This window comes from Hypanus sabinus, chromosome 12 (assembly GCF_030144855.1).
Source record: "Hypanus sabinus isolate sHypSab1 chromosome 12, sHypSab1.hap1, whole genome shotgun sequence".
In the NCBI taxonomy this organism is placed as follows: Eukaryota; Metazoa; Chordata; class Chondrichthyes; order Myliobatiformes; family Dasyatidae; genus Hypanus; species Hypanus sabinus.
Window position 1 is genome coordinate 104,712,222 of NC_082717.1, and position 22,170 is coordinate 104,734,391.

Genomic DNA, 22,170 nt, shown 5'->3' on the forward strand with positions numbered 1-22,170 from the left:
AACGATAATGTTGAACACCAAACTGTTGTAAGTTGTAATTTGGCAGGAGGTAAAGAAGCCTGACTTCCCACAGTTAAATTCTTGCCACGACAGATCACTATAAACCTATCCAACGTCAGTATCATCTATGCTTCCAGCACTACATTTGACTGACCTGGGGCAGCAGGATGGGGAAGAGCGTGTGGGGACCTGCAGAACTCTGCTGGAAAGTTGGAAAGAACCTGTAAACTCAGCCTGCAACCCACCACACCAACAACTGTGCAAACTGAGGCGCGCGTCATCGCTTATTCTCAGACCAGGGCAATCAACAACGTGCAGACCCTGCGCTGCACATCTGCGCACGTGTAATTAAGCAGCAGAAACGTGGCTTGGGTCTGTTCCAAGCTGTGCGGCAACAATCTCACTCTGTGGCTCATTTCAGAATCCGTAACACGGCGGGGATTTGGAGTTGGGATTAGCTCTCAGTACTCACGTAGATTTTGTCTTTGCTGTAGCGCACTCGAATATTGTTCAGGAGCGTAGCTTCATTTAAGTACATGAGGCCACCTGGAAGAGAATGCAGAGAGAGATCTGTGAGTTTCAGCAGTGGCTGCGTGGCAGATGCCAGCCTACTAGACCAGTACATGGAATTCAGTGCCCGAACAGCGGTCTCCAAGGAAACGATACCTGCATCGTAGCTTCGTTCGCACAAAGAATGCCTGCGGGTACAGGCAAGACATGTAACAAAGTGCATTCTGCAACGGGTTGGAGCGAAAGCAACTCCTTGTGGAACCGTAAACCTGGCAAAGCCATGAACTGGAATCAGGGGGTCAATTGTGCACGAGTGAGCATCACAGCAGCCTGGCGGTCACCATGACACTACCACAGCTCGAAGGTCAGAGTTCAATTCCGGCGCTGTTCTGTACATCCTCCCCGTGGAACGTGCGGGCTTTCCCCAGGCACTCTGGTTTCCTCCCACACTCCAACGACGTACTGGGTAGGTTAACTGCTCATTATAAGTTGTCCCGTGATTAGATTATGGTTAATCAAGGTTGTGGGGTTGCTGGGGCAGCATGATTCAGAATCAGAAGAGTCTACACACGGTATCACTAAATAAGTAAATCCTCATGGCAATTTGGATCTAAACTCCTTCGCTCTTCCTGTTTCTCTACAGTCACGATTTTACACCAGCACCCTGCGTTTCCGTACAACTTCCAGACATACCCTCCATTCAGAGGCCCTCGAGTAGCACTCTGAAAGAGATGATAAACAGATGATACTGATCTGCCTTATGAAAACAAAGTTAAAACCTCAGAATTATCTGGGTTTTTTTTTAAAAAGGAAATAAATAGAATATCTGAAAACAGATAGGGGGAAAGATCTATCAGCTGTGACAGGGACAAACGCCAAGCGATAATGAAAGAATTGGCCTCAGCTACACTTGTGAATATTGGTAAATAACAAATGGAAATGTTTGTTTCCTGTAAAAACTAAACTGGGACTAATCTCGAATCCCCCAGTGTTATCTACCTCCATACCCTGGGCGATATGGTAAAACAAAGCTATCAAAAGACTAAGCAGGATTTGTACACAACAGTTAGCTCAATCAACTTGCTTTCGTGCACCGGGAAGCAAAAAAGGGGAGGAAGGGCAGAGTGAAACCAGGTCAAACACGATGACAGAATTATAACCCAGGTTCAGTTCAAATCTTTGGATTGCTGACATTCCACAGAACACCGTAGCCCCATCACAAAGACAATACCACCCACCACCGGAGAGCACGGTTCAAAGACTGACTTCTGGTTCATGCTGATCTCGTACAATGCCTAAGTGATGCTGCCCAGCAGATCACGCTCCCCCGGCATCTGAAATCAGAGGAGGGTACGTTGATTGGAAAGGCTGAGAGGGACATGGCCAAATGAGGGCAAGTGGGACTGGTTTAGATGGGCATCTTCGCAAGCGTACGCTGGAGCTAGGCTGGAAACAGCCACGACTCCATTTGGCCCGATGGTTTCAAAGTTCAAAGTAAATTTATTATCTAAGTACGTACATGTCAACATGCCTGAGATGCTGAGATTCATTTTCTTGTGGGCATTCACAGCAAATACAAAGAAAAGTTATAGCCTCAATGAAAAACTGCACACAAAGATGGACAACCAATGAGCAACAGGCAACAAGTTCTGAAAGTAAAGATAGAGAACAATAATAACTAAGTAAATAAATATTGAGAGCACGAGTTGCAGAGTCCTTGGAAGTGGGTTGCAGAATCAGTTCAGTGTTGAGGTGAGTGAAGTTATCCACGCTGGTTCAAGAGCCTGATAGTTGAGGGGTAATGACCATCTCTGTACCTGTGGGTGTGGGACCCAAGGCTCCTTACTGACGGCAGCAGCCAAAAGACAGCATGTCCTGAGTGGTCATCCAGGCTTTGTGGAATAGAACCCACCAACCAGAACTGCATCTGTAGCTCATTGCTCTTCACGTACCTATCTGAGCACGGTTTAAATGATGACGGTTTCTACCTCCACAGGTCTTTGGCTAAAATACAATCCCCTTCTCCAATCCTTCTAACAAATTCTTGACATCTCTGCCCCTTCGTTCTTGAACTCTGAGAAATATATCTGTCACATTCACACTTTTTTAGGCCCCAGTTTTATACCGCACACTTACCAATTAAATCTCTCTTTCGGCCTCCTCTGTTCCAAAGAAAACAACCCAGGTCGCCCAATCTTCCCTCATATCTGAAATGTTCCAGTCCTGATTATAGCCTTTGGAATCACTTTCTCACAGCATCTCACCCCTGCAATGCTGTGCAGTTTAACGTGATCCATTCATTCAACAGCACCTCCCCAATACGCGAACCCCAACAACTGAGAGGGTGGGTGGCAGGGGCACCCTGCATACACGCTCACCAAGTGCCACTTCATGTCCAAACAATCAGTCCATGTGTAGAAGCTAATCTTAGCACGGGTGCCATGGTTGTGTATAGTTAGCCTGACTCGATTACAGCTTGGGTCATCAGAGTTTTTTCCTGACGTCACCTGTAAAAGAGCTTGTATATCCTCCCCGCGGAATTTCTCCAGTTTCACTCCAAAGACACTGGCTGGGTTCACTGGTCATTGGAAATTGTCTGGTGATTATGGTAGAGCCAAATATGGGTGGTTGGGGGTTGTTGGGGCAGCACAGCTTGAAGGGGCTATTCCACACTGTACTGCTAAATAAGTAAATCATGTCTCTACAGCAACACTCAAACATTACTGTACATTGTGTTTTACAAGATTGTGTTTTTTTTAATGTGGCATCCGATGGGGAGCAGCAATCATTCTGTTCTTCTTTACGCTTGTGTACTGAAGAGTGACAGTAAACTGAAGCTGGACTGAAGCAAATACCATTCGTTCATTGTCACTGGCATGGACCTCTCTTTCTGAGAACGTTCAGCATTTCAACAGCCTTCCTCAGACCATCTTGTCAAGGATGATCAGGGATGGGCATTAAATGCTGGCTTTGGTTACAATGCACCAATTCTAAAGCAACAATAACCAGCACCGCAGAAGTAAAAAGGTGGACATTGACCATCGGGGCTAAGCTTTTTACTAGGATTATTCAATCACCTGGTAGGTTTTTATGTCATTCCTGAATGCTTAACTACTGAATATTCCAAATAATTACCCAATTTGAGCTACATAAAGTTACTTTATGATTCAGGAGAAGTGACTGAAAATGCACTTGGCTTAAACTTTCAATGCATCAGATGGAAATGCAGCATGACAGCTCCCGCTTTTGAGGAACCACAAATATTTCTCAAACCCTCCCCCCCCCCCCCCCCCAAGGTACAACTTCGCACGCATCAAACAGAAATCTGACCTACTTACAGTATCCAGAACAGGAATATATTAAAAACATGCCGAAGCCTGCCAAACCAATGTCAGAATGGGAATCAGGGCTTTGAACATTGGATTGCAATGGTGTAATAGAGCAGAGGCTTCATTTTTTTTTCTTATTAATTCACATGGGAACCAGAGTGCCAGAACCGTTTGCAGAGAGGCTGTGGAGGCAGATGCTGGCAAGACCTTAAAGCCAGGAGTCAAAAGTTTGAGCACGGTGCAACTCGTCTCCAGAGCCGAATATATTTCGATACAAGCATCATCGTTGGAAAGGCCTATGACCTCAAGGCATGGATCAACACCTGGAATTCCGATATTGTAGCCATTCATGGGAATTGTTTGCATTTAATTTAAGGCATTCGTCTAGTTATCTGAAGGTCGCTAGTTTGAGCCTTGGCTGAGGCAGCATGTGTCCTTGAGCAAGGCACTTAACCACGCGTTGCTCTGTGACGACATCGGTGCCACACTGTACGGGTCCTAATGCCCTTCCCTCGGACAACATCGGTGGCGTGGAGAGGGGAGACTTGCAGCTTGGGCAACTGCCGGTCTCCCATAAAAAAACCTTGCCCAGGCAATCCGTGGTCTATCGAGACTGACGTAGGCCTACACACAGAATTATGAGGGGCATAGATAGGGTAAATGTAAGCTGGCTTTTTCCACTGAGGCTGAGTGAGATTAGAACTAAAGGGTCACAAGTAAAAGGTGAAAAGTTTAAGGGGAACATGAGGGGAAACTTCACTCAGAGGGCTGAGAGAGTGTGGAATGAGCTGTCTGCATAAGCGGTGCATGCGAGCTTGATTCCAACATTTAAGAGAAATTTTGGTAGGTACGTGGGTGGAAGGACTATGGAGGGCTGTGGGATAGGCGGCTCAAATTGCTTCAGCACCAACAAGATGGGCTGAAGAGCCTGTTTCTGTGCTGCCGCTTTCTACGACTGACAAAAGAACAGTGAGCCATACTGGTTTCCTTGCTAATTCTAAAATTAATTATTCAATGCACCATTTTGTAATTTTCAATTAAAAGCTGTAATGCATCCATTGCTTTGGAGAACACAAAAATACTTGTGACCATTATTAACAGCTTGTGCACATTGTGCCAAAAATTAAAATGAGGCTCTGTTTGTTGCTTCCTTTTGACGTTCCCCAGCAAGAATGTTGCAACCCTTTATCTCCTCAGGAATGAAACAGCACATTAACGGGATCTGAACAAACAAGATTACAAGCCAAAATAAAACAGGGTGCTAAAATAAAATCATGGGTGATGTTCTCAATAGAGTATAGTTCAAACATAGCGTCCCGAACAATGACACAATACAGTTTCATAGTTTCACTACTGAAATGATAGTGACGATGACCCTGACATGCAGGATTGAAAGACTGAGTTAAATTCAAACTATATCTGTTATCAATGTACATTAATGTCACCATACACTACCCTGAGATTCATTTTCTTGTAAGCATTTTCAGAAAAATAACAAAACAACAGGATTTATGAAAAACAACACATTAAACAAAGACTGACAAACAATCAAGGTGCAAAAGCAGGCAAACTGTGCAAAAAAAAGAGTAACGAGTTGTAGAGTCCTTGGGAAAAAAGTCTGTGGGATCAGTTCAGAGTTGAGGTGTGTCACCAAGTTCAAGACTGGGTTAAGTGATAAATTCAGATTGCAAACCTGGGATTTCCAGCCTGGGGAATATTCCTGGCAAGACAGGTGTCCTAATAAAGAGCGTCAGTTTAAGGAGGAAGTTTACACCGGTCACAAAGTGAGTAATTAGGGATCAACTACTAGCTAATGTGCGAGAGGGCACTTGATGAAGCGGCTCCAGGCAGGTGCAATGCCTCAGTGTCATTAGAACCGTGAAGGTCATCAATGTTGTGTAACTGTAGATTGGTTTACTAAACACTTTGCATTGGGTTAGGAGTTCAAACTGTTCAAGTGCAACGCCGGCAATTGAGATATGGCAATGCTCGAGAGAAGAATGACTTCAGACTGCGGGAAAAGTGTCTGGGTTGATGCCACCCCAGAACCATGCATTATACTCACAGTTATCTTCAACATCCTTTTTACTGTCTTCTTCTGCAGGGAAAACTTGGTTGACGGGAGCTAAAAAAGTCTGGGGGAAAAAGAAAATCAGTGTTAATTCATTGCAGCAAAGCTTTAAGAAATGATATAATGTTTGTCATTAATAAGAAACCAATAGTTCCAAGTCAACTGGAAACCTCATCAACCAGGTGTTCCTTCCAGTGGAGTGATATTATAAAGATGTACATCTTTCCAATCTGTATATTTCTATCAGAGTGCACAGACTTGAAGTTGGAACATGACAATGCTCGTGCAGGGTGGCAGGTGGAGATGCGTCTCTACCAGAGGAGGTGTAAGGTGCTCCTTCCCTCTGCTGGCCTGCAGGTCACCCTTGGGCAAGGTGTAGCACCTGCTTAGCCCCCCGATCAGGGTCATGTGAAGCCATGGGAGCAGTGGTCGTATGAGCAGCTGGTGCGCATTACAAATCCTGGTTATGCGACCACTGACGCCAGGCAGACAATATCTGAAGAGTATCGTTAATGTCTGGGGTCACCTGTCCTGTAAAGACACTGCCCAGAAGGTGGCATTTCTGTGGAAAAAATTTGTCAAAAACAATCATGGTCACAGTCAACCGTAATCGCCTGCTTGACATGACACAGCACATAACAAACAAGCGGTCCTCGTGCAGGATGCACTCCGGCCACAGATCCAGAGGCTTCCTGAGGGCCAATGGACATTCTAAGCTCCCTGTAGGAAGATTTCCTCTTGAGGAACATCCCATTAGACACCGTCATGGATCTTCAAACACTACTTTCCCCACACCCTTAAGCGTTACAACCCTGAGGCGCCAGTGTTGGGGAAACTGCAGCATCTACACAACAGCAGATCTGAAGCCTAACAGAAAAAGCGTGCTTTAGTAACTTAAATCAGTAATCCCACACTTAATTGTGCAAATATGTACAACCCACCTCAAAAGGAGACACCACGTTAATGAAGCTGACCTGATTGAAATCCTCACAGTGCAAGAAGAACAGATCAATTACGCATGTTAATAAAATGGCCACAATCCAGTGGAAACGTGCTGGTTTTTCCCTCCAACATGCCCCCCTCCAATCCCCTTCTGACAGAAGGTCGGCGCCAGCCAATCAACAAAGCCCCGACCTGCCCTGCCCCTGAATGCCTCCAGCATTGCCTGCTGCTGTCAACTGCCCCCCTTGGTCATCACTGCTTCTCAGCTACAGCTAACGCTCGGTTGCAACTTGGCACCAGTTTACTACCGGCTGCTCTCTTGTCCAGGGGCGACTATTTCGACTTAATACACGGGCAATGCACGGCTGCGAACTGGGGCAGTCAAAGGCCCAGTAACCATGTCTTCTTCGGCCTCCAATGAATGCAGATCAGAGTCAGAATCCAAGTCCGCTGGAGGCTGGAGACCAAGGAAGACAGGCAATCTTGGGGTAAGAGGACTGTGTATGTGTGGGAGGAAGGAATGGGACTTCCACAGATCCCTACAACTTCTGCAGTGAGGAATATTGAGATTATAACCTAGTGTGTGAAGACTTGGAAGGGAGATTTTTTTTTACATGACCTATCACACATCAACACTGATACTAACAAGCACAGACAGCTTCCACTCACTCAACAGCAGACTGCACAGACAGACAGGTCAGGAAACGTACGAGAGGTGCCCTGTCGGACCAGAGCACCATCATGCCAACTCCACGCTGCCAGTGGCTGAGCTTCAAAACCAGATACAAGCAGGCTTGCAATTTTGAGGGTAAGCGAGCGTTTCGGAAACCACATGCAGCTGATGTAGACAGCGGATTTTATGGGTGAAGTTCAGTTTACGATGTCCTTCCTTTACTGACACAAACGATAACAAGGTTTCTCCCCCAGATGAGCTCAAAGCCTTTTATGCTCGCTTTGACCGACGGAACATGGAGGCAAATTCACAAACTCCCAAAGACCCTCTGAGGCCAACACGAGAGCATCCTTCAGGAGGGTGAATCCGGCCCAGACACCAACCTAGTCGGGTACTGAAGACCTGTGCTCACCAACTGGCTGGAGTGTTTACTGACATCCTGCTTTGGCAGTCTGAGGAACCAATCTGCTTCAAGCAAGCTTCAATCATACCAGTACCCAAGAAGGGCATAGTGACCGGCCTCAATGATAATTGTCCGATAACACTTACATCCATGGTGATGTGATGAGAGGTCGGTGATGAAACGTATCAACTCCAGCCTGAGAAGCAACTTGGATCTGCCCCAATTTGCCTACCAGAGTAACAGGTCCACAGCAGATGACATCTCACTGGCCCTTCACTAAACCCTGGAACATCTGGACAGCAAAGATGCAAACATCAGGAAGCTCTTTATTGACTACAGCTCAGCATTCAATACCATCAAGCAGATCATTACTCCAACATGACCACCATGGCCAGAAGCGTCAAGGCATCCTCTAATGACTGAAGCTGCCTCAATCAAACAATCTTCAGGCAACAAACTAAAAACAGAAAATTCCAGTTGGAGTCCGGTGACAAGTGGTGCTCCACTGGGATCTCTGTGCTCGCCATGTAAATAAGAGACCTGGGTGAAGACGCGAGTGGGTGGGTCAGTGAGCGTGCTGGTGACGAGGATTGGAGACAATGTGGAGAGTGCAGATGGTTGTCAAAGGAAGCATCAGGATATGAATCAGTTGCAGATGTGAGCAGAGGGGTGGTAGATGGAGTTGAATCCAGCCAAGTGTGAAGTGTCGCTCTTTGGGAGAGCAAACATAAAGAGAAAGAACACTGCTTAACAGAACTGATTTACAGAGGGATCCCTGAAAGTGTCCATGCAAGTCAACAGGGTAGCAAAGAAGACCTACGGCATGCTTGCCTTTATTAGTCCAGTTCAAGAGCTGGGAGGTTATGTTGCATCCTTATGAAGCTCTGGTTAGGTCATATCTGGACAACTGCATTCTCTTCTGGTTGCTCTGTTATAGGTAAGATGCGGAGGCAATGGGGAGGGTGCAGAAGGGGTTTACCGAGATGCTGTCTGCGTTACAGGGCACGTGATACGAGGAGTGTTGGACAAACTTGGGTCACTTCCTCCGAAGCAGTGAAAGGCGGGGAGAAACCTGATCGAGGATGTTAACGAAAAGCATTGATAGACTAGATAGCTGGTAACTCCAGAGGCAGATTCCAAGCAGACGCGTGGGGCAAGTTGTTTCAAACACAGAGACAGTTAAAAGTATCCTAGATAGGCACAGGAATGTGCGGTGAATGGAGGGATATGGACCAGAAAGGATCAGGTGTTATTAGCTTAATTAGTTTGACACAGCATTGTGGGTTGAAGCTTCTGCTCCTGTGCTGTACTGTACCATTCAATGTTCCAAGAAGTCAGAAAAACCTTCATCAGAAGCAGGAAAATCTGAGACTAGAAATATTGACTCTCTCTCTCTCTCTCTCTCCACAGACACTGTCTGACCTGCTGAGTATTTGCAGTATTTTGTTAGACAACTCTTTCCACACAACACAAATCTCCAATGGGGAAGGGAATGGATATTCTAAAACATCATGACAAGCAGAATCGGGACAAAATTCAGAGCGTTTGACAGATAATGGCTATGAAAAAGCAACTGAGACTTTTTTGGCGGATACTATAGAGAGACTGCAGAGGAGATTTACAAGGATGTTGCGTGGATTGGAGGGCGTACCTTATGAGAATAGGTTGAGTGTACTCAGCCTTTTTCCTTGGAGTGACAGAGGATGAGAGGTGGCCTGATAGAGGTGTATAAGATGAGAGGCACTGATCATGTTGATACCCAGAGGCCTTTTCCCAGGGCTGAAATGGCTAACACGAGGGGGCATAGCTTCAAAGTGCTTGGAAATGGGTACTGAGGGGATGTCGGGGGTAAGTTTTTCACACAGAGAGTGGTGGGTGCGTGGAATGCACTGCCAGTGGTGGTGGTGGAAGTGGATACAATAGGGTCTTTTAAGAGCTTCTTAGATAGGTACACTGTGCTACATGCTAGGGAAATTCTAGGCAGTCTCCAGAGTAGGTTACACAGCCAGCACAACATTGTGGGCCGAAGGGCCTATAACGTGCTTTAAATTTCTACATTCTTTCATGAGAGCCGGGGATCTGAGGCAGAGACCAACATTCAAGACAATGAGCTCAATTCCTGGTGCAGTTCCCCGATACATTTGCGCTGTGTGCTCTTGCAGAATCTGTGATTTGTTTTGTAACATCGCAACACACATACTCTGCCAGAATCAGTTCAGAATGACTGAACTCAATTCAGCACTGCATACTCAGCGCCACTAATGAGCATCGGGAAACAGCAATGTTCTGCAGGGCTTTGTCCGAACACTTATCCAAATGAATTTTGCATTCTTATGTGGACGCTCATCGTCGATTCCTGGTTGCTCATTTTTCTGTTGCTATTTTTCGTGATTTTGATCGGGGCAACCGCAGATAACTAATAATAGAGCTAGATTGGACTGGAACGAAGCTGCAATGGAATATGCCTGCACTCTTTCAGTGACGATTGTGGGTTGGTGTTTTATATTCTGTGCTTCTCACACATTTACTGTTGCTGTTTGCGTCTTTTTTTTTTTGCTAATTGGGTTGGGGGGGGTCAGATGGTTTTTTTTTCCTCTGAACAGGTTCCACGGTTTTTCTTTGTTACCTGGCTATCTCTGGGAATACGAATCTCAGAGTTGTAAACTACATACAGAACTTTCATAATCAATGTACTTGGAATTTTGAAGTTTGATTTAATTTGGCATGGACGCCTTGTGAATGAAGAAACCTGAATTATAAGCTTGTGTACTGCACAAAGAAGAGAACCCCCGTTAAGCTCAGCCAAGACTTGATCATGTGTAGAACAAAGATCTTGTTTACAAAATACCACATACTTAAAATGGCAAAGTGTATTTCCTCTTCTATTCTGTAATTTTTAATATTTTGCTATCTAGATCAAAAAAAATCTTCAATCGCATTGCTAGTTTGTGAAAGGACAAATTTATTCTGTCAGCAAATTAGAACTCTTACAGCCCTTCATGAAGCTCAATCTCATTGCTACTTTGAGTCAAGAAACATCCATGCTAATTAAGTTCAGTGTTTCAATCTGGACTAGGCTGCATAAAGTAAAATCAACCATTTCAGTCCAACATTGCTCCATAAGCAACTTCGTCCTGACAACAGTGATTTGAAGAGAAAATTCTCGGATGTGCCCAAGCAATGCTGATATCCGAGAAGCAAAAATAATGTAACAGACAATCAAGAAACAAAGTACCTCGAGGCAATACGGAAACACAGAACAAACTGACCAGCACAGGACCAGGGTCCTCAGCCCACAAAACCGTGCCAAACCAACCTAAATTCTTCTACCTGCAAGTGGTCCTGACTACAGATCCCGCTAAACTGCACGGGCACGCAGCAGCACGGCAACTGAAATGCTCCCACACGCGTAGTCTTTGTTACCCAGCAGCTGGAACTTTCTTTTATAAAATCTTGAAGATATGCCATAGTTTTGAAATATCTGTTAATATAATTGTGAAATACCCTGTAATTATGTGTTAATGAATACATTCTATAATCGTTCTAGATAATAAACATACCGCAATCTTCACTTTGAAACATTTTAGAGCTTCAATGTATTCCCATGGTCAATGTTTCCACTTCCAACCATGTTACAAATTGTAACAATAAACACGGAATGGAAGTCAGTAGCTCACTGTTAACAAACTGCCAGCTCACATCTTCCACCTGGATGCAAAATTAATAGAAACCTAGAAAAACTGCAGCACAATACAGGCACAACAACATCCACAACCCTCCAATCATCCGGAACCTCTCCCGTCCCCATTGATGATGCAAAGATCATCGCCAGAGGCTCAGCAATCTCCTCTCTCGCCTCCCACAGTAGCCTGGGGTACATCTCATTCGGTCCCAGCAAATTATCCAACTTGATGTTTTCCAAAAGTTCCAGCACATCCTCTTTTTTAATATCTACCTGCTCAAGCTTTTCAGTCTGCTGCAAGTCATCACTACAGTCACCAAGATCCATACACACTTTTCTACTGTCACACTTGAGAGGTCCTATTCTTTCACGTCCTACCCTCTTGCTCTTCACATACATATAGAATGCCTTGGAGTTTTCTTTAATCCTGCCCACCAAGGCCTTCTTGTGTCCCCTTTCTGGCTCTCCTAATTTCATTCTTAAGCTCCTTCCCGTTAGTATTATAATCTTCTAGATCTCTAACATTATCTAGCTCTGAAGCCTTTTGTAAGCTTTTCTTTTCTTCTTGACTAGATTTATTACAGCCTTTGAACACCACGGTTCCTGTACCCTACCATAACTTCCCTGTCTCATTGGAACGTACCTATGCAGAACTTCACACAAATATCCCCTGAATATTTGCCATATTTCTTCTGTACCTTTCCCTGAGAACATCTGTTCCCAATTTAAGCTTCCAAGTTCCTGCCTGATAGCCTCATAATTCCCCCTACTCCAGTTAAGCGCTTTCCAAACTTGTCTGTTCCTATCTCTCTCCAATGCTATGGGATAAGAGATAGAATTATAATCACTATCTCCAAAATGCTCTCCCACTGAGACTCCTGATACCTGACCAGGTTCATTTCCCAATACCAGATCAGGTGCAGCCTCTCCTCTTGTAATCTGGACAGCGCTTATAGACAGAGGCTTTGTAATAAAGACAGACAAGCAAAAGTTTATGAAACAAGAAAATTTTTCCTTATTGTACTTTTAATGAATTAAAAGTATGTGATTTGCAATTTTCATTCTAAAGTATATAACAAAAGAAAAGCATTTAAAGATCTGTGATATTTTCAGGCCACGTAAAAATCTCCTGCTCCGAGCAACCGGTTGGTTTACGCAGCTGTAAAAAAAATTAGAGGGAACATTGGTCCCAGCACCCATCAATAATCGGAAAAAAATAGTTTCACGCATCTCTTTTGAACTTAACCCCTCTCATCTCTATTATTTGACATTTCTACCCAAGAATAAAGAAACTGACTTTCTATCCTACCTGCAGTACACCTCTCAATTTTACAAACTTTCTATCCGTCTCCCCCCTCAGCCTCCACTGCTGCAGAGAAAACAACCCAAGTTCATTCTCCGTAGCACACGGTCTCGCCCAGACGGCGCCCCGGCTAGGTTCTTGTGGACACTCTGCAAAGTATCAACTTCCTTCTGATGGGACAAACAGAATTAAATACAACAGCCCAGATGCAGCCTCATCAGAGCTCTAAAAAGTTGCAACTAAACTTCCTGATTCTTGAACTCAGTGCCTCAACAGATAAGCAGTTTGCTTAATAACTGGCTTGTGAATACTGCACATCAGCCTCATGCATGGGGTGGGTGCGGAGAGATAGCGAAAGAGGGGACAGATGTACAGAGTGGATTCAGGGGCAAAACACAGCTCAAAGAGCTTACTTATAAACCATAGAATCTTGTCAACAGCTCTATAAACAACTGCGTGGCTCCCCAGATTAGGGAAAACAATTGTTGAGTAAGTGTGCTGCTGAGTTGTACAAACAATTCTCCGGAGGGAGTCAGGTACATTGGCGCATTTGATCAGTGAATTCATCTGTGAGTTACTTTGGGCAGTAAACAACCCATCTTCCAGTGGGTGCAGTGCCTGTTCTGGATATCTCTCAAACAATTCAACAGTTCCATTTACTAGCAGAGAATGGGACAAACCTATCAAATTGTAACAACACACTGTTTAAAAAAATATATACATCGAGCAGTTCATTCAATCGCTTCTGAGATGTCTTCTTGATGTCACTGCACCTCCAGAAATAAAAGACAAATGTATTTACAAACTGAGAACCAGGCTCCAAACGGCTCCCATGTTGGAATGCTTCACTTACCATAGAAATAAACCAAGAATCGTTATTAATTACAATATGCGTTGGCCCCTCAACCAGAGCAGAATACTTAATTTTACACTGTGCGCATTGTAATGTCATGTATGAACATTTTCAAGTATATTATTTCCCAAATAATTAAGCTCTTTGAGAATTGATTTGAGTTGGATGTTCAATGCACAAGCTACCCTCTCCAAAGGTTCACATAACAAGCTAATTTGCTGACATGTTTCCTGCACCTGCACTGGAAAAAGAAACCCTGGAGGAAGTTGATTCATCATTGAAATCCCATCTGCCACACCGCAGCTTCAGCACATTCTGTAAACAGGGTCAACGTAGACGAACTCTCTGGGCTTTGGCCTTGAGCAGGAACCAGCGTCTCAATGATGCCCTGCTTGTGCTCAGGACATCACGCAGTGGCTTGAGCCAATGAAGTACCCCAGTTGTGGCGCTCAATGCAGCGGGCGGCAACTCAAACTGTAACGTAAATGAGCAAGAAGAGCAGCTATGCTAAACGCAAGAGGAACACTGGCCAGAGCACTGACACCTTGGAATCATAAATATCCATCTGCAAGTGGACAGGTCAACACTTTTTAAACTGAAGTTGACAGGAGCACCATTGAGAGTGTCCTGACAATCTGCATCTGGTACGGCAGCAGCAGATTGAATGGTACTACTTGTGGTAGTACGGCCACAAGTCCCTACAAAGGGCAGTGAGAACAGCCGATCGGGGTCTCCCTGCCGTCCAGCGGGCACACTTTTCAGCACCGCCACGGCGTACACGGGGCCCTTCGTATTATCAAGGATCCCCACCCATCCATCCAGCATCCTCTTTGACTTTCTACCATCGGGCGGGAGACTCTGATGCACAAAGACATTATCGCAGGGTGGGAAACAGCTTCTTCCCTCAGGCCATCAGGGTTCTGAACTCCCTGCTGCATTGCGTTCAAAATGTCACCAGATAAAAAAAAATGTTGAAGTACAATTTACACACCTTACTTTGTTCAGCTATGTTTAATTCATCTGTAGATCTAATTCTTACTTGCCTCAGTTACTGTGTGCTGTGTCATGTGACATGGTCAATTATGGTCTTTCCATGACCATGATTGTTCTTGGCAAATTTTTCTACAGAAGCAGTTTGCCATTAATTTCCACGTTGTATCGTTACAAGACAGGGAACCTCAGCCATTATCAATATTCTTCAAAGATTGCTTGGCATCAGTGGTCACATAACCAGGACTTGTGATATGCACCGGCTGCTCATAAGACTAGCCACCCCCTACTCCCATGGCTTCACAGGACCCTGACGGAGAGGTGCTAAGCAGGTGCTACACCTTGCCCAAGGGTGACCTGCAGACCAGAGGAGAGAAGGAGCGCCTTTGGTAGAAATGCATGCCCATCCCACCACCCTGGGAAATCCGAGTGGAGCGCTCTGCCTGACAGAAGGACTATCTGAGTTCTTTTTCCTCTTTTCACAGGGATGTCTCACATCATACAAATCCAACCAATTTATTTACATTTCTTTCCACTCTGCTTTGTCGGCACTGTCAGGTCAGTACATACAAGGTTAACTGTTTTCTTTTATAGTTAAGAACATAAGAAATAGCAGGGGTAGGCCATCTGGCCCATCAAGCCTGCTCCGCCATTCAATAAGATCATGGCTGATCCGACCAAGGACACACCTCCACCTACCTGCCTTTTCCCCATAACCCTCAATTCCCCTGCAAGGCAAAAATCTAACCAACCTTGTCTGAAAAATATTTACTGAGACAGCCTCCACTGTTTCATTGGATAGAGAATTCCACAGATTTACCACCCTCTGGGAAAAGCAGTTCCTCATCTCCAAGCTCAATCTACTCCCCCGAATCTCGAGGCTGGACCCCCTAGTTCTAGTGAATGCATTGTGCCTTTCAATTCAACAACTGAAGAAATCCATTTTCCTGCTGCAATCTGCTCAATTTGCTATGGCCTTTCTATCGAAAACTTCACACCTATTTGTGTTCTGCACATTGCATTCTATATTAATTACTTAGCAAGGGGGTGATCAATAGCGGAACTGACTTGCAATAACTGAGCTACTGTCTTTACAGTTTAGAATTTTTGACAGTCAACAGGAAAACCAACATGGAACAATGCTCTCTTCAGAGAATGCCTCATTTTATTGTAGTTGAACACAAGATCAACATCACAGTTTGGAAACAGAGCATTAGCAGCATCCCGCAAAAGCTTTGTACAGATGTCCATTAATTATAGTTGGCATTCTCAGACCCCTTGGTTCATGGCAGGGGCCTATGGTATAAAAAAGGTCAGGAACCCCTGATCTAGAGTTAGAGCGCAGATCAGGTCCTCCCGGCCCAACAAAAAACACCTCCCAGAATCGCACCTACGTAACCCTACCCAAATCACAGGACAAATTACAATGACCAACTCACTTACTAACTGGTACACACCTTTGAACTGTGGGAGGAAACCAGGGCAGAAACCGTGGAAGAAACCCACGTGTTCACAGGGAGGACATACAACTCTTCACAGAGGATGCAGAAATGAGCTAACTTCAACACCCAAACTATAATAGACACGCGCTAACCATTATGTTGCCTTAGCACCTCCCTAAATTCTTTGGTAGTAACTTTAGCAATGCACAATCTTTGCTGAATGTAGACTTCAGTCACGACCATTTATTCTCCCCACGCTCCATAACTAAGAATGCCAAGTGCCACATCTCGTGCTGAAGAGTTGAAAGACTCTCGGTTGATAAACACAAAATAGTCTGCAGATGCAGAGCAACACAGACAGAATGTTGAAGGAATTCAGCAGACTAGGCAGCATCTATGAAAATGAGTAAACGGTCACGTTTCAGGCCGACATCCTTCATCAGCTCTGGAAAGTGGAATTTCCCGGAGGCCAACCATTCCTACCCCCATTCCCATTCTGACACGTCAATCCATGGTCAAGCACTAAAGACCTGGGCTGATCAACTGGCTGGGGTGTTCACTGAGATCTTTAACCTCTTGCTTTGGCAATTGAGGTACCCACCTGCTTCAAGCAGGCTTCAGCCTAAGAAGAACGTGGTAACCTGTCTCAAAGATCATCACCCAGTAGCGCTTACATCCACTGCGATGGTGTTTTGACAGGTTGATGCAACATATCAACTCCTGCCTGAGAAGAAACTTGACTCTGCTCCAAAGTGCAAAAGGTCCAAAGCAGATGCCATCTCATTGGCTCTTCACTCAACCCTGGAACATCTAGGTAGCAAAAAATGCAGATGTCAGAATGCTCTTTATCAACTGCACCTCAGCATTCAATACCACCATCCCCTCAAACTAACCAATAAGCTTCAAGGCCTTGGCCTCAATACCTCCTTGTGCAATTGGATCCCCGATTTCCTCACTTGCAGACCCCAGTCAGTTCGGATTGGCAACAACATCTCCTCCACGGTCTCCGTCAGCACCGGTGCTCCACAAGGCTGTGCGCTTTACACTTATGACTGTGTGGCTAAGCACAGTTCCAACATCACACTCAAGTTTGCTGATGACACCACTGTCGTAGGCTGAATCAAAGGAGGCGACGGATCAGCGTACAGGAGGGAGACTGAAAATCTGACTGAGTGGTGCCACAACAACAACCTCTCACTCAATGTCAGCAAGACCGAGCAGCTGATTATCTACTTCAGAAGGAAGAATCCAGGGTTCCATGAGCCAGTCCTCATCAGTGCTGGAGAGAGTCGGCAGCTTTAAGTTCCTCTGTGTTATTATTTTAGGGGACCTGTCCTGGGCCCAGTGCCCAGTGCCCAAGTGCAGTTACAAAGAAAGCAAGGCAGTGCCTCTACTTCCTTAGGAGTTTGCAGAGATTCAGCAAGACCTTCGACAAACTTCTACAGATGTGTGGTGGACAGTATATTTACTGGCTGCCTGGTATAAAAATACCAATACCCTTGAACAGAAAATCCTACAAAAATTAGTGGATATGGCCTAGTCCATCACGGGTAAGGCCCACTCCACCACTGAGTACGTCCACATGAAATCCTGTCGCAGGAAAGCAGCATCCTTACCCCGCAAGACATGCTCTCTTCTCACTGTTGCCATCAGGATGGTGGTACAGGAATCTCAGGACTTGCACCACCAGGTTCAGGAACAGTTATTACCCCTCAACAATCAGTCTCTCGAACCAAAGGGGGAAAAGCTTGATTCAACTTCGCTTCATCATTAAAATGTTCCCACAACCTACGGACTCACTGCCAAGGCCTCGCCATCCCATGAACTCGATACTTGCTGCTTATTTATTATTATTACTTTCTTTTTGTATTTGCATAACTTGTGGCTTTTGCACACTGGTTGAATGCCTGAGATGGTGCAGTCTTTCATTGATTTGGTTATGGATTTATTAAGTATGCCCCCAAGACACAGATGTATTTTCATAATGAATTAACTTTGAATTTTGAAATACCCTTTGCGTGCAAGGCCTTAGAAATTGTGGAACCACGAATGTCATCTCCAGTTGCAGTGTCCTCAAATCATTAGCATCACAGTTACTTCTCTTACAAGTGCCGTTCTTCTCCAGCAACTAAGTTTAGAGGGGCAACCTGTGGTTTCATATTTTTTGCACTTTTTACAGAATGGACTGCACTGAACCCAAACTTATGTTCAGTGTCTTGGAGATGGTCTTGTACCCTTTGCCAGATTTATGCTTCTCTATCATCATTTCCCTGGCTTGTCGTGAATGCTCTTTTGCTTTCATTTGGGTTTGCTCAGTTAAAGATCAACCACACTGTTGGACCTTACAGAGAGAGGTGGGAATTTATTCTTATGAATTCGTTGAAAACACGTGATCCTCCAATCTTCTATATCAACAGATTGAGTGAGTTGGTAAAAAAAAAATGCACCTGAAGAATGTTAGCATTGGAATAACAAAGGGGATGAATAGTTCTTCAGCCTCACAATTTGGGTTTTTAAACTTTTAGTTTGTTGGAAATTTTCTTTTAATTTGATATGATGCACAATGTTCTATAGATTTGCTCAAAAAAATTTTCTAAAATATACTTAAATTTAGAAAATAAGACAGTAAAATGTGAGAATAGTTGTGTGGGCTCAATACTTTTTCAACGCATTGTACATCAATATTTTCAGATCCATGGAATTTGAATTAAAATGACAATAAAACATCTGTCAACAACACACAAAATGCTGGTAGAACACAGCAGGCCAGGCAGCATCTATAGGGAGAAGCGCTGTCGGCATTTCGGGTCGAGACCCTTCGTCAGGACTAACCGAAAGGAAAGATACTAAGAGATTTGAAAGTAGTGGGGGGAGGGGGTGGGATGAAGCTAAGAGCTGGAAAGGTGATTGGCGAAAGTGATACAGAGCTGGAGAAGGGAAAGGATCATGGGACGGGAGGCCTCAGGAGAAAGGGGGAGGGGAGCACCAGAGGGAGATGGAGAACAGGCAAACAACTAAATATGCCAGGGATGGGGTAAGAGATTTCCTCGTGTTTGCTCGTAAAACATCTGTCAACACTTTTGTTTAATAAATACAGTATAGTAACGTAAGTATTTCCAAAGAGCTTTGAGCACTCACTATGAAGACGACCAAGGAGCTCATTGTGGACTTTAGGAAGTGAAGTCAAAGGAAGTTCTCATTCAGGGGTCAGCAGTGGAAAGACTGAACAGTTTCAAGTTCCTGGTGTCAACATCTATGGCGATCTACTCTGAGCCCAACAGATTGATGCAGTTACAAAGAAGACCCATCATTGGCTAAACCTCATTTGGAATTTGAGGAGATTTGGTGTGAATCAAAGACTCCCACAGATTTCCTCAGATGTAACATGGAGATCATTGTAACTGACTGTATCACCGTCCCTACAAAGAGGCCACTGCACAAGATTGGAGAAAAGCTCCATCAAATTCTGTCAGCTCCATCATGGTCACTAGCCTCCCCAGCATCAAGGGCACTTTCAAAAGGCGATGCCTCAAAAAGACGGCATCCATCATTAAGGACCCCCATCACCCAGAACATCTTATTACTACCAGAGAGGAGGTACAGAAGCATGAAGGCACACCCTCAATATAGCTTCCTCCCCTCCGCCATCAGATCCCTGAATGGACAGTGAATACCACCTCACTATTTTTGCTTTCTTTTTGCATTACTTGTTTAATTCATTTTTATACACATTTCTTATTCTAATCTATAGTATTTTTATATATTGTACTGCTGCTGGAAAACCACAGATTTCATGACCTACATCAGTGATATTAAACTTGACCTGGATTCATGTTCTGAACAGCACATAGTAGCTAACTTCTCAACCCTAAACGAAAGGCAGCAATTGTGTTAAAGGCAACAGGTATATGAAATCCTTCTCGCCGACATTAATAGTCCTAACTAACTGACACAGAAAACGCAATGACATCCCAAAATGGACCAAAGGACATTTAAAGGCAGTTTAGTGTTTCACCTAAGTGACTGCAACAGACAGAACGGCAGAATTAGTAAAAATCACTTCAGAAAAATAGCGACCATACGCTATCACCATGGGGCCATGTTTAACAAAGTAAAGAGTAAACTTCGTTAGGAGTGGGGTACAGAAGTTAAATCTCTTCCTAGAATTGCCTGCCTGTAAGGAGTTTATACATTCTCTCCGTGACTGCACAGGTTTCCTCCAGGTGCTCTGGTTTCCTCCCGAAGACGTACCAGTTGATAGCTTATTTAGCCTTCTATTATTGTAAAAGCGTCTTCAGATAGAATAGCTGCTTTCTCCCTCCTTATCATGAGCCAGGCATTTTGGAGATAAATTTCAATGGATTACAAGCTACCGAGGAGAGTCTTTTTCTATTAACCTTATTTCTGAGACGCTGATATTTAAATAGCACTTTCAGGTTAGTCCCCATTACAGAGTATTACATGACTTCTCAGTTACAGAAACAATACAGGTGGCCTCCTCCCCCCTCCTATTGTCCTGTGTATACATGAACAACTTTGCTCTTCCCTCTTAAAGAAAAACATTGTTTCACTGGAGGTGGTTGCAAATAGGAATGGGAGTAGACTATTAATCCCTGAGATTGCTCTACCAGGCAAATCTGGCATTCCTCATCCACTTCCCTGGCCAATAAACCCTCGACTCCCATCTATCTCCCACCTTTAAATATACACAGGCCACCTTTCCCACAGCTCTCTGTGCCAAAGAATTACGCAAATGTTCAAACCACTAAATCAAAAGAAATTCTTTGTCAACTCTGGCCTGTTAGTGAACAATCTGACAATTCCCTCCAGATGTTCCACTGGAAGAACCCCGGCTGTTGTATCATGGTCTGGTACAGCAATTCTAATCAGCGGACTCTGCCCAATACATCACAGGCACGTGGCTCCCACCATCGGTACATCTACAGGAAAGCATTGCCTCCAAAAGACAACATGCACCGAAGATCCCCACCATCTGGGCGACAACATCTTTTCACAGCTAGCACGAAGGAGGAGGTACGGACGCCTTAAGTCCCACACCGCCAGGTTCAAGAACAGCTACTTCCCTTCCGCCATTCAGCAAAACCCTCATCACTGCAGTTTAGCAACACGACGACAATTTTGATCTCTTTCTATTAAGATGGACTTTTGCTCTTTTTTGTTCTAGAAGTGTTCGGTATGGATCATTTACGTTCTGGGTATAAATCTCTGTACCTATCCTGCAAACTCGGGGTCTCCTAATGGAAATATTGTCCATTGTAGCTGTGCACCTGTGCAGCTACTAAGAATCTTTCAGGAGGTTTGACTCCCCCCTCTCCTAAACTCCAATGTGTCGGACCTATTTATTTATTGAGCTACAGGGCAGAATAGGCCTTCTGAGCCACCAGCAGTCCCCTGATTTAATCCTACCCTAATCACGGGACAATTTACAATGACCAATTAACCCACCAACCAGTACTTCTTTGGACTGTGGGAGGAAACAGAAGCACCCGGAGGAAACCCATGTCATCACGGGGAGAACGTGCAAACTCCTTACAGGCAGGACAGGACTTCCTCCATTCCCTGGATCATCCAAATATTCACCTTTCATATCTCCTCTTCCGCCTGATTCAATCTGTTCATCATCCCTCTCTTATCACGATCACCTTCCCGCAACCCCCCCCCCCCCCAATCACTACCAGCCTCTGTTTCTACCTTCCCCTCCTGTCTCCCAACTTGGCTCCACCTGGCCAATTTTGTCTCCCACATCTATTCCCACCAGCTTCTGTCTCAATATTCCCCTTTCCTACTGGGGTCTACCAGCCCACAATCTACCACCTCACCTGGTTCCACCTATCACCTGTCAGGTGTCTGCCTCACTCCTCTCTCTCCCTCTCTCTCTCACCTCTTTACATTCACCCTCTTCCCTCCACACTCCCAGTGCTGGTGCAGGGTCTCTACTCGAAACATCGGCC

At 44.7% G+C, this 22,170-nt stretch overlaps 1 protein-coding gene across 4 annotated transcripts in view; it reads right to left on the reverse strand.

Moving 5' to 3' along the window:
* Positions 1-22,170, reverse strand: part of LOC132403216 (unconventional myosin-VI) — a 253,857-nt gene that overhangs the window by 141,030 nt on the left and 90,657 nt on the right. For all 4 annotated transcript variants that reach the window (XM_059986609.1, XM_059986608.1, XM_059986611.1 and 1 more), the window contains 2 exons: positions 5,905-5,974; positions 473-546 (listed from right to left, as the gene is read on the reverse strand). In XM_059986609.1, coding sequence (XP_059842592.1) covers positions 473-546; positions 5,905-5,974 — 144 coding nt within the window. The remainder of the gene's footprint in view (positions 1-472; positions 547-5,904; positions 5,975-22,170) is intronic.